The sequence below is a fragment of the Palaemon carinicauda genome, chromosome 19 (assembly GCF_036898095.1).
Source record: "Palaemon carinicauda isolate YSFRI2023 chromosome 19, ASM3689809v2, whole genome shotgun sequence".
Lineage (NCBI taxonomy): Eukaryota > Metazoa > Arthropoda > Malacostraca > Decapoda > Palaemonidae > Palaemon > Palaemon carinicauda.
Window position 1 is genome coordinate 59,247,956 of NC_090743.1, and position 22,403 is coordinate 59,270,358.

At 43.0% G+C, this 22,403-nt stretch overlaps 1 protein-coding gene across 2 annotated transcripts in view; it reads right to left on the minus strand.

Moving 5' to 3' along the window:
* The window catches only part of LOC137658648 (uncharacterized), a 194,463-nt gene that overhangs the window by 25,460 nt on the left and 146,600 nt on the right, over positions 1 to 22,403 (minus strand). For both annotated transcript variants that reach the window (XM_068393593.1, XM_068393594.1), the window contains exons 3-7: positions 8,446 to 8,769; positions 7,944 to 8,082; positions 6,267 to 6,424; positions 4,505 to 4,564; positions 1,483 to 1,627 (exon numbers count right to left, since the gene is read on the minus strand). In XM_068393593.1, coding sequence (XP_068249694.1) covers positions 1,483 to 1,627; positions 4,505 to 4,564; positions 6,267 to 6,424; positions 7,944 to 8,082; positions 8,446 to 8,769 — 826 coding nt within the window. The remainder of the gene's footprint in view (positions 1 to 1,482; positions 1,628 to 4,504; positions 4,565 to 6,266; positions 6,425 to 7,943; positions 8,083 to 8,445; positions 8,770 to 22,403) is intronic.

Here is a 22,403-nt window from a genome sequence, read left to right on the forward strand (position 1 = left end):
TTGTATGAAAACACATTTCTTAAATTTCTTAGAGAACGCATAGGGCTTAAGTATTTGTTTTTGTTTTTGAATACTCGGTTACCTCGTGAATGGTCATTTTGAGAGTTTTAATGCAATCCCTATAGTATATAGTACCTGAAATTTGTTTTTCGAACTAATGGTTGATAGGGAAAAGCATTTTCTTGTTTAGAAAACAATCTTTACACGTTCAAGGGTGCAACATTGATGTGCATTGCTTGATGGACTAAAAGTTTTTATCTTGATATTATAAATTGATGTTTTTCATTCATTTTGAAAAGTAGTTCATAACGCAAGAGAGATAATATAAATTAGATTTTAAGGTAGGAGAGGCATATGTCTTGGGGTCCTTTGACTGGCTAGACGGTACTACATTGGATCCTTCTTTCTGGTTACTGTTCATTTTCCTTTTGCCTACGTACACACAGCGAATAGTCTGACCTATTCTTTACAGATTCTCTTCTGTCCTCATGCACCTGACAACACTGATTATTAAACAATTCTTTTTCACCTGAGGGGTTAACTACTGTACTGTAATAGTCCAGTAGCTACTTTCCTCTTGGTAAGGGTAGAAGAGACTCTAGCTATGGTAAGCAGCTCTTTTAGGAGAAGGACACTCCAAAAACAAACCATTGTTCTCTAGTCTTGGGTAGTGCCATAACCTCTGTACCATGGTCCTCCACTGTCTTGGTTTAGAGTTCTTTTGCTTGAGGGTACACTCGGGCACACTATCATATTTATCTTCCTCTTGTTTTGTTAAAGTTTTTACATTTTATTCAGGAAATATTCATTTTTATGTTACTATTCTTAAGATAGTTTATTTTTTCTTTCTTCATTGGCCAATTTTCCTTGTTGGAGCCCCTGGGCTTATCACATATTGCTTTTCCAACTAGGGTTGTAGCTTAGCAAGCAATGCTGAATACTTTTACACTTTTTTCCACTTATTTTCTTGGGTCTTCTACCACCTACTAACCCGGCTTCCTTCAATCACTGTTACTTTACTTTTCATTCCTAACTTCCAAGTAAGTCTCATAGGAGGCAAGAAGATGATGGCCCTGCATTTTCATTACATAAATAGAATTAACAAAATCACCAAGAAAAATGTGAGTTAATTTTTTTCTATCATTCGGCTTGAAATGATGACTTGAAGTAAAATTGCCAAATATTTATTTTATCTGTTTTATGATACGAGGGAAGGAGAAATTAGGGGCTTGGGGGTGTGCGGGAGGTGGTGGTGGAGGAAGAGGAACAGGTTTCAAGTGTAGACGTTGGAAAGAAAGGGTGAAATGGATTATTATTATTATTATTATTATTATTATTATTATTATTATTATTATTATTATTATTATTATCAATAAACAGAAGAGGTGGTAACAAGTGTTGCCAAATATTTCCTTGTATCTCTTCCTGAGTGACATTCCAAATAGTAAAAATCGAGTTACCCTGTTCCCCTTTCATTCTCACCTGTGGGCCAGTAATATAATCGTTCCTATCGCGATCCAGGTTTATCATGATGCCCCGGAGGTCAGCCATGTTGACCTGCTTGTCAGCTAATTGACGCTCCAGGTCAATGATCAGCTTGGCCTCGTCTCGATCACTGAAGAGAACTCTGCAATAGAGTAAGAAACAATGATTCAAATATTTTCTTGCAGTGAAAGAGTCATTTAGATTTTTTTAATGAATGAGTCAGTAATTGAATAAAGGGGGATTCATATCTTTACATTGTAGGGGTCATTGGTTGTTGAAATAGGATTCGGGTATTTACAATAAAAGAGTTATTGTTTGTGGAAATGAGGAGTCAGACATGAAAATAAGCAGTAAATGTTTGTAGAAACGGAACTCCAGAAATCGTCAATGAATAAAAATTATTTTTTTTTTATAACTATTAATAAAAGTTTTAGCGTGAGGAGTGACTTTCTTTAATCGAAAACTCAAAATTTCTTCAATGAATGATTCATTGTCTTCGATACTGAGATTGAAAAAATCGGGAATGAAAGATTTTTCCTATTTGGAATTGAGGATATTCAGAACTTGCCAATAAATGAGTCATTGTTTGTTCTATGCCTTGCAGTGAATGAGTCATTGTTTGTTCTATGCTTTGCAATGAATGAGTCATTGTTTGTTCTATGCTTTGCAATGAATGAGTTACTATTTGTTTTATGTTTTATAATGAATGATTCATTGTTTGTTCTATGCTTTGTAATGAATGATTCATTGTTTGTTCTAAGCTTTGCAATGAATGAGTCATTGTTTATGGAATAAGGATTCAGAGCTTTGCAATGGGGTTTCAGAGGTTTGTAATTAGGCATTAAAGCTTTGCAATGAGGTTTCAGAGGGTTGCAATATGGATCCAGAAGCTTACAATGAAGTTTCAGAACTTTGCAATAAGGTTTCAGAACTTTGCAATAAGGTTTCATAGGTTTGCAATGAGGTTTCATTGCCTTGCAGGGAGAATTCTGAACTTTGGAGTAGGGTTTCATAGGCTTAACATAAGGTTTCGTTCCTTGCATTGAGGTTTCAGAGCTTTACAATAAGGTTTCATAGGTTTGCAATAAGGTCTCGTAGCCTTGCAATTATCTTTTAAGGCTTTGTAATGAGGTTTCATAAGTTTGCAATGAGGTTTAAAAGCTTAGCAATAAAGTTTCATAGGTTTGCAATGAGGTTTCATAGCCTTACAATGAGGTTTCAGAGCTTTGCCTTAGGAGTTTCATAGGTTTACAATGAGGTTTAATACACTTGCAATTAGGTTTCAAAGCTTTTTAATAAGATTTCATAGGTTTACGATGAGGTTTCATAGCCTTACAATCAGTTTTCAAAGCTTTGCGGTAAAGTTTCATAGGTTTGCAATGAGGTTTCGTAGCATTGTAATGAGGCTCAGAGCTTTGTTGTGAGGTTACATAAGTTTGCTATGAGGTTTCATAGCTTTATGAAAAGATTTCAGTGTTTTGTAGCAAGGTTTCATAAGTTTGCAATGAGACTTCATAGCCTTGCAATGAGGTTTCAGAGCTTTGCAGGAATGTGTTTTAGGTTGGCAATGAGGTTTCGTAGCCTTGCAATGAGGTTTTAGAGCTTTTTAGCGAGGTTTCATAGGTTTGCAATGGGGTTTCATACCCTTGCAATGTTGTTTCAGATACTTGCAGTAAGGTTTCCTAGGTTTGCAAAAGGGTTCATAGTCTTGCAGTGAGGTTTCAGAGCTTTGTAGTAAGGTTTCATTGGGTTGAGATGAGGTTTTGATGCCTTGCAATGAGGTTTTAGAGCTTTGCAGTAAGGTTTCATAGAATGATTTTCCGAGTAAGTATACCGCACTGGAACAACTAGAAAATTTTAAGTAATTTGTATTTTTCCTGGCTAGACTTACGAGAAACTTCCTTTGGTCCCCTCATGGATCATGGGTAGGAGTTGAGGGGTTATATTCTTTGGATTCACACTGGTGATTGTGCCTAGCCTTGATCTGGAGTGGCTGAATACTCTCATAGGGTTTCTGTGTACTGCTAGATGTATGATATGGGGGGAGAACTGGGTAGGCTTAACAAAAATCTGGTCAGCACGGAGCTGATGCCCCAGATCTCCTTGAAGGAAGTTCCTCGTAAGTATAGCTAGGAAAAACACAAATTACTTGAAATTTGCTTTGTTCCATCACTCTATATTACTTTTGGTGAAGCTGAAAGATGAGCTAAGAATAACTGCCCAACTTGCTAATTAGAGGGTGTGTATAGCCGACTCACACCACCTGTGTCCGTCCTATAGAGGCTGGCATTGTGATCAGGACAACACCTGCCTTGAGTGTCGGGAGTGGTCTGCCTCCCAGTAGGCGAGATTTAGGTATAGGCCCAAGAAGAACTCTAAGAGAGATTCTTTGCCTTTGGGGTCTTCCTCGAAATCTAAAAACCTCTAACTTCTTCATTGATCTCCCAATCTCTTCCCGAAGCTCCTGCTCAATCGGTTTCCCTCGGGGAACGGTCGAGTAGAAGCTTAGACCGTTTACCTCCAGGTCAACCTCGGGGTTCGAGGGATGGAATTGCTTCCCCTTGGGAAGTGGCTCTGCCCTTTCCATTGGGCAGTGCCTATTCTTTTTCCGATATTTTACATGTCTAGCTATCGCTTGGAATGGCTGGTCCTCCGTTGAAGGAGGCGTTGTTGGAGCTTCTTCCTCTGGGTGCTGAGAGGAAGCGGACACTGGCTTCCTCGGAGGTAGATCCGTTACTGATGAATGCTGTCTATGGTGACGCGGGATTTTCTGGCACCTTACCCACAGAAAGGCGTGATTACTTTTAAAAGCCATGATCGTATTTCCTATTTTCTCACAATTGTTTCTCATTAATTTTATTAAGGTATTGTCTGAAAAGCTTCCTGCTCGTAAAAAAAATAAGCATTATATTTCTTATTACGTTTCTTGAAAATCTGCTGGAGCAAGGTGGATTTTTTCCGGGTTTGGGGTTTTGTTTATTTTTAAGTAAGGTATTTTTTCCTGTTTTTTATCACTTACCTGTTCCTTAAGTTAATCTTTCTAGGATGCTGCTGGAGTGGATGTAAGCTCGAACCACTTCTGTAGGTGAAGGAAGAAACATTATTATTTATCATTATGCCATTCTTATTGAGATAAGAGAGTGAAAATATGTCCAGTTAAAAAGCAGAAAATTGGGATCGCTGACATTTCCTTTTTTTATTTCCATTTTGACTTTATGACCAACTTTCATTTGTACCAGATCAATAAATCAAATACAAGGTTTAATATACAGTTGGATACAGGAATTCCTTGCACACATCTCTGAGGAAGTGTTCGTTGTCACAACCTTACTGCACATCGTCTTCCTGTATGTAGCCCCACTTCCACCATCTCTCTCTGTAGTGGCTGATTTGTAACTAGCTGCGCAGGGTGCACTTCCTCAGAGCGAGGTGGGCCAGGAATTCCTTTGTCCAACTGTACGTCTTTCAATCCTGCTCGTTCATCCAGTCTGCGGATGCGCTTGCTTGGTTGATAAGTTAGATATAAGTCTGGCTTAAGACAAATAATATACGTGAGTTCTATTTAATGATGGTTTTTATAGATGTTAAAACTATTTTCTTTCTTTCCTTGTATTCATTTAACAGTTCCTTAGAAAATCCTAAAACCTGTCGGGCAGTATTTTAAACTTCCTAGAAAATAATAAAAAATACTCGTTTTGTAACACGTGATTTGTTTTATATTTAGTTTTGATAATTATTTACAAGACTTACGAGTTGTCTCAAAACAAAACAATTTCTAATTCATAATACAACGTCTTTAACACAACCACCCCCTTTTTAATATACTGTATATGAAAACCTCTAAATAATTCAAGATGAATTTTGATAATACTAACATATTTTGTACTACTTCCCCCCTCCCCCCGAAAGAGAACGGCCATTTATTGTAAATAATAAAATATACACATCTACAAAAACTAAAATAAATTTTGTTGATAGTCCATGCAACAAGTCGCGTTCATCTTCATGCAACGTTTCCCCATTGCATAAGCATGAAACGTTGTGGAATATTAACATAACTATAAAACATTGCGGAACGTTAACATAACGATTAAACGTAGTGGAACGTTAACATAACAATTAAACGCTGCGGAACTTTAACATAACTATAAAACGTTGCGGAACATTAACATAGATTAAACGCTACGGAACGTTAACATAACTATAAAATGTTGCGGAACATTAACATAACGATTAAACGCTGCGGAACGTTAACATAACTATAAAATGTTGCGGAACATTAACATAACGATTAAACATTGTGGAACGTTAACATAACTATAAAACATTGTGGAACGTTAACATAACTATAAAAAGTTGCGGAACGTTAACATAACGATTAAACGCTGCGGAACATTAACATAACTATAAAACGTTGCGGAACGTTAACATAACGATTAAACATTGTGGAACATTAACATAACTATAAAACATTGTGGAACGTTAACATAACTATAAAACGTTGCAGAACGTTAACATAACGATTAAACGTTGTGGAATGTTAACATAACTATAAAACATTGCGGAACGTTAAGATAACGATTAAACGCTGCGGAACGTTAACATAACTATAAAACGTTGCAGAACGTTAACATAACGATTAAACGTTGTGGAACGTTAACATAATTATAAAACGTTGCGGAATGTTAACATAATGATTAAACATTGTGGAATGTTATCATAACTATAAAACATTGTGGAACGTTAACATAACTATAAAACGTTACGGAGTGGTCACTTACTGTCCTGTAGCTGGCATAGACGGCGGCGCTCTTATGGCTTCCATGCGCGACTTGGTCAGGTAACCGAACATGTCTTCGTAACGAACCATTGGAACGCGATCACCCGACTGTCCGAATTTCCGGCACAGGTTCTTCTGAGCACCATCGCTTAGATTGAACTGTGGAGAATGTTGACCTGGGCCTTAGATTAATTAGGTCATCTTGGGAGAAAACGTTTTGAAACATGCTTCTTTCATCTCCTAGTATATAATAAAGAGTAAGTGTCTGACTGTATATATATATATATTTATATATATATATATATATATATATATATATATATATATATATATATATATATATATATATATATATATATATATATATATATATATATATATATATATATGTATATATTATTTATATATATTATATATATGTATATATATTATATATATATATATATATATATATATATATATATATATATATATATATATATATATATATATATATATATATATGTGTGTGTGTGTGTATGTATACATATATCCTATCCCTCTCAGAGGGGAGAGAAGTAGTTATACCCGGGAGAGAGAGGGTACCTCTGAAGGTACACACAGAAACCACTCTCTATGGTTTGAATGATGTATATGGTAGTTAATCAGCTTCAAAGGATTAGTCAGAATTGGTAACACCAATCCAATATAATTACAGGAAAGCTACTTTACAGCGAAAGAATATGTAGGTAAAGAGTAAATGAATATCCGCGCATCCATATGTATGCATAGAACTTTGGAAAGTTCATAAAAGTCCTCTTGATATGATTTCTGTTACCTGAAATGTTCTCTTTCTTTTACATGAAACTTCTTCTTTCTTTTACCCGAAAAATGTCCTTTCTTTTACCTGAAACTTCTTTCTTTTGCCTGAAAAATTTTCTTTCTTTCACTTGAAACACCTTTCTTTTACATGAAGAATTTGCTTTCTTGTACCTGAAACTTCTTTTATTTACCTGAAAAATTTCCTTTCTTTTACCCGAAACTTTTTCTTTCTTTTACCTAAAAAAATTGCTTTCTTTTACCTGAAACTTCTTTCTTTTACCTGAAAAATTTCCTTTCCATTTCCCTGAAATATTTCTTTTCCATTTTCTTGAAAAATTTCCCTTCTTATACCTGAAAATTATTTCTTTTACCTGGAAAATTCCCTTTCTTTTACGTGAAACTTCTTTCTTCTACCTGAAGAATTTCCTTTCCATTTTCCTGAAAAAAATTCCTTTCTTATATCTGAAAATTATTTCTTTTACCTGGAAAATTTCATTTCGTTTACCTGAAACTTTTTAAATTACCTGAAACTTCTTTCTTTTACCTGAAAAACTGACTTTCTTTTACCTGAAACTTTTTTCTATTACCTGAAACTTTTTTTTTTACCTGATAAATTTCCTTAACATTTTCCTGAAAAATTTCCTATCTATTTTCCTGAAAAATTTCCTTTCACCTAAAAATCTATCTTTTACATTAAAATCTTTCTTTTACCTGAAAAATTTCCTTGCTTTTACCTGAAAATCTTTCTTTTACCTGAAAAATTTCCTGTCTTTTACCTGAAAATCTTTCTTTTACCCGAAACTTCGCTTTCTTTTACCTGAAACTTCTTTCTTTTACCTGAAACTTCTTTCTTTTACCTGAAATTTCTTTCTTTTACCTGAAACTTCCTCAGTGTTCCCTTAACTTGGTCTGTGGAAAGGATGCCATCTCTATCTCTATCCTGGGCTCTCATGTTGGACAGCAGACTCTGAAGGGAGCGCTCTGGGGTGTCTCGCATGGCTCTCAGGACTTCGTTTCTGTAATACAGTGGGTAGTGCTTATCAGATCTCTCTCTCTCTCTCTCTCTCTCTCTCTCTCTCTCTCTCTAATTCTGTATTGGGATGTAGATGACCGTTTCTCTCTCTCAGCGAATTTAATTTCTTTAGTTAAAATGAATGTAAAATTCTCTCTCTCTCTCTCTCTCTCTCTCTCTCTCTCTCTCTCTCTCTCTCTCTCTCTCTCTCTCTCTCTCTCATTCTGTATTGGGATGTAGATGACCGTTTCTCTCTCAGCGAATTTAATTTCTTTAGTTAAAATGAATGTAAAATTCTCTCTCTCTCTCTCTCTCTCTCTCTCTCTCTCTCTCTCTCTCTCTCTCTCTCTCTCTCTCTCTCTCTCACTTGAGTGTGATATCGTCGAGCTCCGAAAGAGTGAAGCTCCCGGAGCCATCCTTGAATCTCCCGTTGTCCCTGATCGGAGGAAGGACCGAAAAATTCCCCGTCCTAGCGCCTGTCTCCACCTGGGGCCCTCGTCCTGAGGATCCTCCGAATCCAAAGCCTCCTTGGATAGGTCCCCTTCCTCCATTACCGCCCAGGGCCCCGGCTGCATTGCCGGGACCCGGAGGCCCTCCGAGCGGGAGGCTGGAAGACCCTGCCTTGGGACGTGGTTTGCGGATTAAGAGAGGGACTCCGCTCGGTGATACCGCATGGACGGTTGGATGTGCTCTGGAAGGAAGAGTTGAGGGTTTGCTGTTATGTTTGTTACTATTACTGCTACTACTACTACTACAATAATAAAATAATGATAATAGTAAGATTATCAGTATTTCATTATATTTGTTACTACTACTGCTACTACTACTACAATAATGAAATATTGATAATAGTAAGATTATCAGTATTTCATTATATTTGTTACTACTACTACAATAATGAAATAGTGATAATAGTAAGATTATCAGTATTTCATTATATTTGTTACTACTACTGCTACTACTACTACAATAATAAAATAATGATAATAGTAAGATTATCAGTATTTAATTATATTTGTTACTACTACTGCTACTACTACTACAATAATAAAATAATGATAATAGTAAGATTATCAGTATTTCATTATATTTGTTACTACTACTGCTACTACTACTAAAATAATAAAATAATGATAATAGTAAGATTATCAGTATTTCATTATATTTGTGACGGGCCGAGAGAGGAGTTGTGAACTCAAAGGCAGATTGGAAACAACTGAGTTATTTATTAAGGAACACTCTTCTTTATATACAAAACCTCAAGGCAACAGGACATGACCTGTTCGAGAGACAGACAATGTTACAGAGCAAAATGGAGACATGATCATTCAGGTTCTTTTTAGTGCGAGGGAAGAGCGCAGATACAAGCATAATATATACAAAATAATTATGTACAATTGTGTGACACACGGTTGGTACATGGCTCCCCCCCTAAAATGACATACTGTACATGTTAAATAGGGCACCCTGATCTAGAGAGGCGAACTGTAGGCGGGTCATCTGGCAGAAGATAAGCAGGTTTTAGACGATCAATGGAGACCCAGTCTTCTTTGCCCCAAATGTTTAGGAGGAATACTTTTGGACTGCGTCGGATCACAAGGAAAGGGCCCGTGTAAGGGGGCGTTAGTGGTGGCTTGCTGGTATCGTTGCGCAGGAAGACATGCGTTGCAGAGTGCAAGTCCGTTGGTATGTGATGCTTCGCTGGGGGCTTGTAAGTCTGGCGGCACAGAGTAAATTTTCCCACGACGTGACGTATGCGCTGGAGATCGTCGGAGGAGGTCGTAGAAGGAAAAAATTCGGCAGGGACGACCAACGTGTCGCCATACACCATTTCGGCTGCCGAGAAGTCGAGGGCGTCTTTAGGAGTGGTCCTTAGTCCAAGGAGGACCCAGGGAAGCTGAGTAAACCAGTTGCAATCCTTGCAGCGGGACATCAAAGCTGCTTTGAGGGTGCGATGAAAACGTTCAACCATTCCATTGGCAGCGGGGTTGTAGGCCGTTGTCTGATGTAGGGTGATGCCCAGGAGATTCGCTAATGACGTCCATAATTGAGAGGTGAAAGTTGTTCCCCTGTCAGAAGTAAGATGCTCAGGGATACCGAATCTTGAAATCCATCCAGAAAGTAAGGCAGATGTACATGAGGCAGACGTTGCAGTTTCCATGGGAATGGCTTCAGGCCAACGATTGGAGCGGTCGATGACGGTAAACAGGTAACGATGTCATTGTGATGTGGGTAGGGGGCCTATAACGTCGACGTGAATGTGTGCGAAACGACGCTGAGGTTGAGGAAAGGTGCCCACTCCTGAATCCGTGTGTCGATGTACTTTAGAAGTTTGGTAAGAAGTACACGCACGGACCCAATCCTTAGCATCCTTAGAAATGCCGTGCCAAATGAACTTTGCCTTCAGCAGCTGTGCAGTAGAACGGCACGAGGGATGTGAAAGGCCGTGGATGAAATCAAACACCTGTCGGCGCATGGGAGCAGGAATCCAAGGTCGCGGTCTACCAGTACTGACGTCACAGAGGAGGGTGGTGTTGGAGTCTTCGAGGGAAAAATCCTCCCAACGGAGGGACGTGCAGGATGTCCTACAAGCTTGATACTCTGGATCCTGTCGTTGGGCTTCAGCCAGGGCGTTGTAATCCAATCCCAGTTGAACGGCAGCCAACGTGTTTCTTGACAGGGCATCGGCAACGGGATTCATTTTCCCAGGGACGTATTGGAGGGTGCAATTGTATTCAGCCACGGCGGAGAGATGTCGGCGTTGACGGGCGGACCAGGCGTCAGACTGTCGAGTGAAGGCGTGCACCAGAGGCATGTGGTCTGTACGAAAGACGAAGGGCGTACCTTCTAAGAAATGGCGAAAGTGACGGACAGCCAAGTGCACCGCCAGCAATTCTCGATCGAAGGTAGAATAACCCGATTCTGCCTTGGACAGTTTTCTGCTGAAGAAGGCCAATGGGCGGGGTGAGCCTTTGACGTCTGTTTGGCGGCTGCCAATCGTTCCGGTGCCAGACGTCTGAATTTTGCGAAGACTGGGGGTCCCGTCGTCTTGATATGGTGATAAATACCGTGCTTGGCAGGAACCGTGGGTGTTTGGCGAAGTTCTGGACGGAAAACTTCCGGGTACGACGTGAGGAGGTGGGAGTAGGCATCCGTGGGTGCGCTGATGTGGAGAGCGAGGTTAGAGGGGGCGGGTTGAAGAGGTGTCGACAAGTACGAGTCTGCGTTGACCAATCGTCGGTGGGCGACATTGACCAGAGGGTGGAAATGAGAGAGGAAATCCGCACCGAGGATTGGCATTGTGACGTCAGCAACGAGAAACTTCCAATTGAATTTACCGTTTCCGAACGATAATGTGAGGTTCTCGTAACCGTAGGTGGGTATCGCAGATCCGTTGGCAGCTACCAAGCGGACGTCGGCAGATGTAGACAGACTACGTTGTGCCTTGAAGAGTTTCCTTGGCAAAAGAGAACGACAAGCACCCGTGTCTACCAAAAATCGCACGCCCGTTCCTGCATCCTGTAAAAAGAAAAGATTAGAAACATGGGAGGCCACCGCCACAAGCGATGGCCTACTTACAAGTTTTTTGGCCACTGACAATCCTTGGCACATTTCTTCGCGGTTGCCCCGAATCTGAAGTGGTAGTAGCAAAACTGCGGCGGATAGGAGGTAGTGAGTGGCTGTAGAAGTCGTTCGTTGGGGCGCGAGCGATTGGTGGGTGGTGGGCGGCTTTGTCGCCGCTTCGGCACGTCATGGGGTGGGCGTGTATGTCCTACGGAATTTATGTCAGCTTTGGTTGACGTTGAATAGGCATCCTCGTCGTCAGGGGTGGAGGCGTTGATGGAGGTCTTGAAGTGGCTGTCCATAAGGACGTCGGCTTTGGTCATCAAGTCCTTTATGGGTAAACTATCGACATCGGGTATGGCAGCGCGCTCAGGTTCAGGTAAACGGCGTATCCAAAGGGCACGGAGTAGGTTCACCTCACGAGGAGAGCCGTCTGCGGCAGGTTGAAGGCGAGCGATACTGGTCATTTCCCTGAGGGCAAGCGAAGCCCTTTGGTCCCCCAACGGTTGTTGCGAGAGCTGAAAAAGCTTTGCTATACGGGCGGCTGGCGACGGCAAGTACTGCTGCAGAAAGGTATGATTTGAGGACGTCATACGCTATTGGGGTGTCTCCTTGTTCACAAAGCCAGTCGGATATTTCTGGGAAGGTGTCCTCGGGTATCGCCGCGAGAACATAATTCGCTTTGGTGGTTGAGCGAGTCACGCCCCTGATACGAAAGTGGACTTCAGCGCGTTGAAACCAAGCGAACGCTTCTCCGCTAGCGAACGGTGAAAGTTTTAATGGAGCGGCCGCAGTGCCAACTGCTGGGGTAGAGTCCGCCTCCGTCATATTACCAACGATGGAGGGGCGAGGGAGGTGGGGGTGGAAGGCAGTGGGAGCGAGTCGACTTCCGGAGTCACCAATGTGACGGGCCGAGAGAGGAGTTGTGAACTCAAAGGCAGATTGGAAACGACTGAGTTATTTATTAAGGAACACTCTTCTTTATATACAAAACCTCAAGGCAACAGGACATGACCTGTTGGAGAGACAGACAATGTTACAGAGCAAAACGGAGACATGATCATTCAGGTTCTTTTTAGTGCGAGGGAAGAGCGCAGATACAAGCATAATATATACAAAATAATTATGTACAATTGTGTGACACACGGTTGGTACATATTTGTTACTGCTGCTGCTACTACTACTGCAATAATAAAATAATGATAATAGTAAGATTATCATTATTTTACTGTTATTGGCGAAGGAACTGTAGGTGGTCTATATGGAAATACACGATGGTTTTATATATATATATATATATATATATATATATATATATATATATATATTTATATACATATATATGTATATATATATATATATATATATATATATATATATATATATATATACATATATATATATATATATATATGTATATATATATATATATATATATATATATATATATATATATATATATATATATATATATATATATATATATATATATATATAACCATCGTGTATTTCCATATAGACCACCTACAGTTCCTTCGCCAATAACAGTAAAATAATGATAATCTTACTATTATCATTATTTTATTATTGTAGTAGTATTAGCAGTAGTAGTAACAAATATAATGAAATACTGATAATCTTACTAGTGAATAGTATATTCTGAATATTGTATAAAACGGAAAAGTTTTGCTTATAAAAAATGCTCTAACAAATATACATCAATACATACATATATCCATACATACATACATATACATACACATGCGTATATATATATATATATATATATATATATATATATATATACATACATATATATATATATATATATATATATATATATATATATATATATATACGCATGTATGTGTATGTACGTATGGCTATTTGTATGTATATATATACATACACAAGAACAACAAACAAAAAAATGCAGTTATTTCTAGGCAAAAAAGGCCTCAGACATGTCCTTAGTCATGTCTGGGGTTTGGCCATTTTCGTCACCACTTCGGATTGGTGATGTTGGGAGGATAGTTTGATCGCATTTAACAAACCAACCTGACTATAAAAATACAGTGTATTGCACGTGTTTCATACACGAAAGTACACTGTAACGGTTTTGCACTGTTAATAGACCAACAGGGTAAGCATGCTAGCTCATGATTTATTGTGTTTGAATTTTTTGTGACAAATATACATCAATACATACATATAGCCATACGTATATACACATACATGCGTGTATATATATATATATATATATATATATATATATATATATATATATATATATATATATATATATATATATATATATATACACACGCATGTGTATGTGTATGTATGTATGTATGGATATATGTATGTATTGATGTATATTTGTTAGAGCATTTTTTTATAAGCAAAACTTTTCCGTTTTATACAATATTCAGAATATACTATTCACTATTTCCCTCGTAAACTTTCAAGTATCATAAATTTTTAAAAATCTTACCGAATACTTTTTTAGCAAGGCGAATCCTAGATATTGTTTGTGAATGAAAAATAAGTATTTGGTTAGCAGTGGATAAAAGACGAAGCGAATAAGATTTGTAAAGTAGATCAATATATCCTTACCACATAATATGCACTGGTAAGACGGAAAGAGTAACTTAGCTTTACCACAAATATAGAGGCTGGCACTCTCTAGTCAGCACGCAAGCCAGAGAATATTTGTCAATAGCGTGACAGGTAAATTGAGTCCATTATTTTTCTTTATCTATCCCGACGTAAAGTGGTTTGGTTATAATGCCTCTTTTGGTTAGGAGCCAATGGGTGGATGGTAGCGGCATTTTTTTTTGGGAAAAGTAAGAATGTGGCAAACTTAACTGATTTAAGAATGAAACTATAGTCAATTCTTTTTAGCGAGGCAGATTTGCACCGACTCGCAGGGGTGCCCTTATAGCTCGAAAACGTTTCCCGATCGTTGATTGGTTGGACAAGATAATTCTAACCAATTTCGCCATGAATTTCTAGTGTGGAGGTTTAGTAATAATACAGGCAAAGGGGAGTGAAGGTCTTCGTAATGACCTTCAAAAGAGAGCTATTAGTCTCGAATCAAAGCCGGAATAGTGTATCATAGACTTAAATGTCGCTCATGAATGGCAGTAGAAAGGGACATGACAATGCCCAAGCCTCCTTTACAATAAAACTAGGACCAGGGAGGGCCAGGCCATAGTTGCTGATGACTCAGCAGGTAGACCTATAGGCTACCCAAAACCATCATCTGCTTACAAGGATGGTGGGATTACAGACACTATAAGGAACTAAGGAGCATGAGCGGGTCTCAAACCCCAGTCCCAATCTGGGACATTTTCAATGGGCCACCCCAACTTAGTTCTTCTTCTTCTTCTTCTTCTTTGGTTTGTCTAATAAACAAAAAAATGATTATTGAAATTAGGAAATAAAAACTTTTGACTTAATTCTTACACGTTGATTTGCTACGACACCGAAGGTTATAAATTCTCCTTTCTTGTGTTTGATATTTCTATTATACCCTAGTTCTACTAGTTTTCCAACTTCTCTCCAATATATCCCCCCCCATAAAAACATACTAAAGCAAAACATGCTGACACTCTTAACACCGTGGCTCTAGAAAGCTCGATCAAAAGACTCAATAGTCTTCATTATACTGTGGTTGCTGTGGCCTGATTGGTAACGTCTCTGCCTGGTGTTTGCCAGTCGGGGGTTCGAGTCCCGCTCAGACTCATTAGTGCCCTTAGTGTCTGCAACCTTTCCATCCTTGTGAGCTAAGGTTGGGGGTGTTTTGGGGGAGCCTATAGGTCTATCTGCTGAGTCATCAGCAGCCACTGCCTGGCCCTCCCTGGTCTTCGCTTGGGTGGAGAGGAGGCTTGGGCGCTGATCATATAATATATGGTCAGTCTTTAGGGTATTGTCCTGATTGCTAGGGCAATGTCACTGTCCTTTGCCTCTGCCATTCATGAGCGACCTTTAAACATGCCATCCTCTTGCAGAATTTGGAATTCTACTCTTTCGTTGGTATATCATGATATATATATATATATATATATATATATATATATATATATATATATATATATATATATATATATATATATATATATATATATATTTGTTCCAACACAGAATACTTACCTCGAACTACTTTCTTAGGAGAGCCTGGGGATCTCTCAATCACCGACCAAGAATTTTGCGTAGTTGCCCCTTTCTCCGCTGCCTCTCAAGGGCGTTCCAGGGTGAAGGGATACACGCCCAGGAGCAACCCAGGTCACGCGGGTGACCACGCTTTCCAACCATTAAGCTTCTGGTCGTGGCGTAGATATTATCTCGCCGCTCTCTCTCGCTTATCCCGACCGTTCACCTTGTGTTCCCACGTGATTACTTTGTGTTCTCAACCCTTGTCCCACGTGTGCCCGTGTGTTCCTTTACCTTATGTCTCACGTATTCCCGCTGTGTTCCTCACCTTTCCCTTGTGTCTGTGTGTCGTTTGTGTTCGCTTTTGCCATGGAACTTCAGCGTCGCTGTCCCGGGGCTCAAGCGGGTAAGTCATGCGGAGCATGGCTCTCGGTGACCGGGTTCGACCCGCATTCCATGTGCTCCTCGTGTCGGGGGAAAAGGTGTTCCCCGGAGTCTAAGTGCCAGGAGTGTGAGTCTTGGCCGGAGCTCCAATGGGCTCTTTTCGCCAAGAGAAAGAAGAAGGCTTCTAAGAAGTCGCCTAAGAAGTCAAGCCTTTCGTTGCCGGTGACTTCGCCCTCAGTCCTGTCGGAGAGAGGTTCTCCTTCCCCTTCCCCTACCCTGGGTAGGAGACTAGGTAAGTCCATTTCGGGGAAGCAGCCCATAGCCACTCCCCATGAGTCTAATGTGGGGGATTCTGCGTTGAAGGGGTCTATGCAGACAAGTGAGGGGTCTGCTAAAGTGGATGGAGTGCGTGCTTTAGACGAGGGCCTGGTGCCCACAGGACCTGTCATAAGTGTGGATCCGGGGTGGAGGGGGCCCGCTTCAGCTCCCATCCCCACGCCTGTAACGTGTTTTTCAGGTGCAACATCTTCCGGGGGTGGCCAGGACATTGGTAAGCAGCCCACGGGCGTTTCGGAGCCCGACTCCATCGTTTGGAGGGCCCCGAGGACAACCTTCAGGTCCCCCTTGAGAGTGGAGGAGGACAGCGAAGGATGGTTCGACGGTCGTCCCATAACCCATCCACCCCCGGCACCATCAGCCATGCTTCCGCCGGACTTCATGGAGCCGGTAACCCCGAATTCCAGACCCAGGACCCCCAGGCGGCTCGGAAGTTTCGGTCTCCTCGTACTCCGATGAAGACTTCTCCTACGACTCCTATTCGTCGGATGGTTACAGCGATCAAGACTCTAGGTGGAGGAGGAGACGATCTAGGAGGAGGAGATCGAGCCCACACGACAGTCCGCCCAGGAAGAGGGCGAGGTCCTTGGGGAAGGACTACCGAAGGAGGTCATCGCTGCTGAAAAGGTATGTCACAAGGGTTCGACATCTTGGAGAATCCAGCGGGTCAGTTACGGCTCCACTGACTGCCTCGGTGGCTACTGGAGCCACTTCCGTTGCCCTGTATAGTGTCGCTTTGGCTCCACCCGTTCGTCGGGGGCAGCCGTTGGCACACTCGTTACTGCCCTGGCCTAGTAAGTCAGCGGAGCCACCCGTGTGCGGAGAAATCCCGCGGGCTCGGCACAGTAACTCGTTACTGCCCCGGGCTAGAAAGTCGGTGGAGCCACCATTGTGCGAAGAAATCCCACGGGCTCAGCACAGTAACGTGACTCAAGAGTCTTTGGTCACAGCAGTCCCGGCCAAGTTTCGGGTTTCGCCGCTGCCACGACCATCATCCAGTACCATCCGGGTCAGCCCGGGAGGGGGTAGACCCATGACGGCTACCTCCGTCCCGACGGCTCTACCCATGACGGAGGCGCTCACTCCATCATCCTACCAGGAGGAACGGGATGAACCTGCCGACGCGGGGGTACGAGTAGTGGACGGTTTAATTGACTCGGGCGAGTGTTCGGTGGAGGAGGTCTCGTCCTACCGTAAGGTGCTTGCTCTCATCCGACGGGACCATAAGTTGGACGAACCTCAACCAACGGCTGCGCGATCTTGGCTCTCGGGTCTGTGCAGGATGGTGGAGGATCCTGTGCAGAAGAAGCCTTCCTTGACCCTACCTTTATCCCCCGATGTTGCCATGGGAATGGAACAAGTGGACCTGTACGTCTCAGCCCCGGAGAATTCCCTGAGATCACAGGGCTCAGGCAAACTCCTACCGGGTCTCAAGACCCAGAGAAAGTTCTACGTGCCGGACGGTCACCATTCAGGGCCCCGCACGGTAGAAGACGTGGTTGTTACACTAAGCCAAGGCAACTCGGACGAACGTAGCCTTAGCGCGCCGGTGGTCTTCTCTCCAGCAGAGGCCACCTCTTGGCTGGATTGGTGGGCCTGTACGCTGGTGGATTTTCAGATCTCATACGACCTCGCAGTGCCAGACAATCAGGCTCTTCTGAAAGAATTGATCTGTTCGGGGGGGTAAAGCCATAAAATTTCTGACACACCAGTCCCTTACCCAGATTGCCAACTGGTTTCTGAGGAGAAGGGACATTATCCTAAGCAGACTTTCCCGCAAGCTCCCTGAGCGAGAGGCAAAGTTCCTTAGAAACTCTCCCATCTGGGCCAAGACGATGTTCCCTCTCCAGACTCTAGCAGAGACGATGGAGAGAGTCAGCAGGTTGAAGGTGCCAGCCGAGCCCAGGCACCAGTTGCCAAGGCGGGCCTTTGCGAGGAGATAGGCAAGGAGCATCCACCTCTTCATGGCACCAGCCTCCGCGGCCCTCCAGGGGGAATGGTGCTCAACCCCAAACCTCCTATAGACCTAAGTTCTCCGGGTCAAGGAGAAGCCGGTCAAACCGCCTTCATAGAAGGAGATATAGAGAGGCCCCCTACACCTTCCCACACCCCTGGTGGGGGTTGCCTCAAACAATTTTGGCAAGCATGGCGGGACAATGGGGCGGACCCGTGGACGGTTACTGTTCTCAGGGAGGGATACAGGATTCCCTTCTTGTCAGAGCCGCCCCCATTGATCCCCGATCACCGAGGGGCATGGTTAGCTCCCAATGACTCAGAGAAGAAGGCAGCTTTACAGGCAGAGGTGGAAGTTATGCTGGAGAAAAGAGCCCTGCAACCCGTGCACGAGCCGCCGCCAGGATTCTACAGCAGACTCTTCCTGGTGGAGAAAGCGACAGGGGGTTGGAGACCAGTGATTGACCTCTCGGCTTTGAACAAATTCATCAAGAAGACGCCCTTCAAGATGGACACAACCAAGTCGGTTCTGGCAGCCGTGAGAGAAGGGGACTTCATGATGTCCCTGGATTTCAAGGATGCCTACTTCCAGGTTCCCGTTCACCCCTCCAACAGGAAGTTTCTCAGGGTAAAGTGGGGGCCCCCAGACTCTTCAATTCAGGACCCTCTGCTTCGGTCTGTCGACAGCCCCTCATGTCTTCACGAGAGTCTTCGCCCTGGTCTCGACCTGGGCACACAAGCAAGGTATCAGACTGATAAGGTACCTCGACGACTGGTTGTTGCTTTCAGCCTCAGAGGTAATCTTGAAAGAAACAAGGGAGTCAACTGATCAATTTCTGCAAAGAACTTGGGATAACCATCAATTTCGGAAAAAACCCATCTGGTTCCCACCACCAGGATGACTTACCTGGGAATGGTGTTAGATTCCCAGCTGGTGAGAGCCTTCCCGTCCCAGGAGAGATTAGACAACCTGGACCAGGTGATGCGCCCATTCCTGGCCGGTGCCCTAAGGAAGGCCAAGGATTGGTAGAGATTAGTAGGTCACCTGGTCTCATTAGAGAAGTTGGTTCCGCAGGGCAGGCTCAAACTCAGACCAGTTCAGTGGAACCTGAAGGACCTCTGGTCAAAGGGAAGCTCCCCTCCAAAGAAGCTCTCCTCTGGTGGTCCAACAGGTGGAATACGTTAAAAGGGATTCCGTTCAGCTCCCCTCCCCCAGAGATACTGCTCTTCACGGACGCATTGAAGGAAGGGTGGGGAGCACATCTCCTAGAGGTAACAGCAGAGGGGAAATGGTCAGTGGAGGAAAAGGCCCAGCACATCAATCTTCTGGAGCTCATGGCAGTGCAGAGGGCATTGATAACCTTCGTCCGCCTCATTCAGGGGAACTCGGTAGCCCTCATGTGTGACAACGCCACGGTAGTAGCGTACATCAAGAAACAAGGAGGGCTAAGATCAAGGGATTTGTGTGATCTCACAGCTCGGATCCTAGAGTGGGCCAAAAGGAACGACATTCCCCTATCGGCCAGATTCATTCCCGGAAAGAGGAACGTCCTGGCGGACGGGCTAAGCAGGAAAGGCAGAATAGTGGGATCTGAGTGGTCCCTTCACCCCCAAGTGGCACAGGAAATCCTCCGTCGTTGGGGCTCCCCAGTGATAGACTTGTTCGCCATAAGACTAAACGCGAAGCTCCCCGTGTTCTGCTCCCCGATACCGGATCCAAGAGCAGCCTTCGAAGTTGCCTTCCAGCACCCTTGGGACAACCTCGACGTATACGCCTTTCCCCCTTCGGGATGATCAGACAGGTACTCAACAGGTTAAGGTAGTCAAAGTCCACAGAGATGACTTTAGTAGCACCCTGGTGGCCGGAGAGGGAGTGGTTTGTGGATCTGCCGGACCTAGCCATTCTCCTGCTGTGGCCCTTACCAGTAAGAGGAGACCTGCTAAGTCAACCACACTTCCAAAAGGTGCACGAAAACCCTCAGGGGCTGAGGCTTCACGCGTGGAGGTTATCAAATGGTTGCTAAGGAAGGAAGGGTTCTCGGACAAAAACAGCGGATAGGATGTCGGGGTACCTGGGGAGGTCCTCTTGTGTTGTATACCAAGCTAAATGGACAACCTTTGTCAAATGGTGTGCCACTCAGAACCTTCAGCCCTTGGATGTTGCGGTCCACAACATCGCAGACTTCCTGGTACACTTGAGGGATGATCTAGGGGTCTCCATCCCAGCTATCAAAGGGGTTCGAGCAGCGTTAGGACAGGTGTTCCAACTTAAGGGTATCAATCTAGGGACCCTCGCGTTACATCTCGATGCTCATCAGGAGTTTTGAGCAAACTTGTGATCCCCGCACCTCAAGGGTTCCCCAGTGGGATGTGGCCAAAGTCCTCAAGGTCCTTTCGCGTCCTCCCTACGAACCTCTAAAGGAAGTTTTAGACAAAAATCTCACCCTCAAAGCCATCTTTCTACTAGCCTGGCCTCAGCGAAACGAGTGAGCGAGCTCCACGGCCTGTCTTTCGAGGTATCCCACTCGAAAGGGTGGAAGGACATGACTTTTAAGTTCTTGCCAGAGTTCGTAGCAAAGACCCAGAACCCTGCAATTGTGGACCCGAGGTTCGAAGAGTTCTCTATTCCGGCTATTCTGTGCTCGGACAACCCTAGTGACCTCCTCTTGTGCCCCGTAAGGACCATAAGGAAGTACCTTAGTAGAACGGCCAAACTCAGACCGGTGGTGAAGAGTTTGTTTGTGTCCACAGGATCGGTCAAGAAGGCAGTTTCTAAAAACACCATATCCTTCTGGCTGAGACAGGTCATAAGGAGGCCCTATGAGAATGAGGGCTCCATGGTGCCTGGTACCCCAAGACCTCATGATATTAGAGGTCTTAGCACGTCCTTAGCGTTTGGCACCAACATGGCGGTAAGCCAAATCTTACGGGCGGGCACTTGGGCTAGGCAGTCCACCTTTACAGCCCACTACCTCAAGGACTATACAAGGAAGTCCTTGTATACCTACTCCATCGGGACAGTCATTGCGGCCATGCAACAAGTTTAGTAGTTTGGGCCCCGAGTTAGCCGTGGGAAGTAATCGTAAGCGACACAAGTTCCTCCTTACTTCCTTGCTAACCTCTATCCTTTCCCCGAGACACCACCCCCCTTTTTCCCCATCCCTACATGAGAGATGGGACGTTAGAACACATCAAGTATGGATTTTGAATAAAAGGTGAGTTGTACATAAGTTAGACTTTTGCGTGCTTTCCCCTACTCTCCTGCCTCTCACTGGGCGTCCCGGAACTAGCCCCCTATGTACTGTAGTTCAAGGTCCCCGGCGAGTCTCGAACATTTCAATATGTAAGCTTCTCCCTCCTCCTAAAGTATAAGTCTCCTAAGAAAGTAGTTCGAGGTAAGTATTCTGTGTTGGAACAAATCACAAATTTTAAGTAATTTATTTGTCCTAAGGACGAGGACCTTCTGCTGTCCTTCACATTGGAAGGACAACATTATTATCATATCCTTTGATATGAAGATTGAATGTTTATCCAGTGTCTTGTGCGAATGAGATTTTATCACTTGGTTCTTCTTGAGAAGCGGTGCCTGATCGTAGAAGAGAGAGAGAGAGAGAGAGAGAGAGAGAGAGAGAGAGAGAGAGAGAGAGAGAGAGAGAGAGAGAGAGAGAGAGAGAGGTTTAGGATGAGTAAAGTTTTGAAAGAATATCAAGTTAAGTTTCATAATATATTTCACTACTAGTATTTTTAGAGAGAGAGAGAGAGAGAGAGAGAGAGAGAGAGAGAGAGAGAGAGAGAGAGAGAGAGAGAGAGAGAGAGAGAGAGAGGTTCAGGATGAGTAAAATTTTGAAAGAATATCTAGTTAAGTTTCATAATATATTTCACTACTAGTATTTTAGAGAGAGAGAGAGAGAGAGAGAGAGAGAGAGAGAGAGA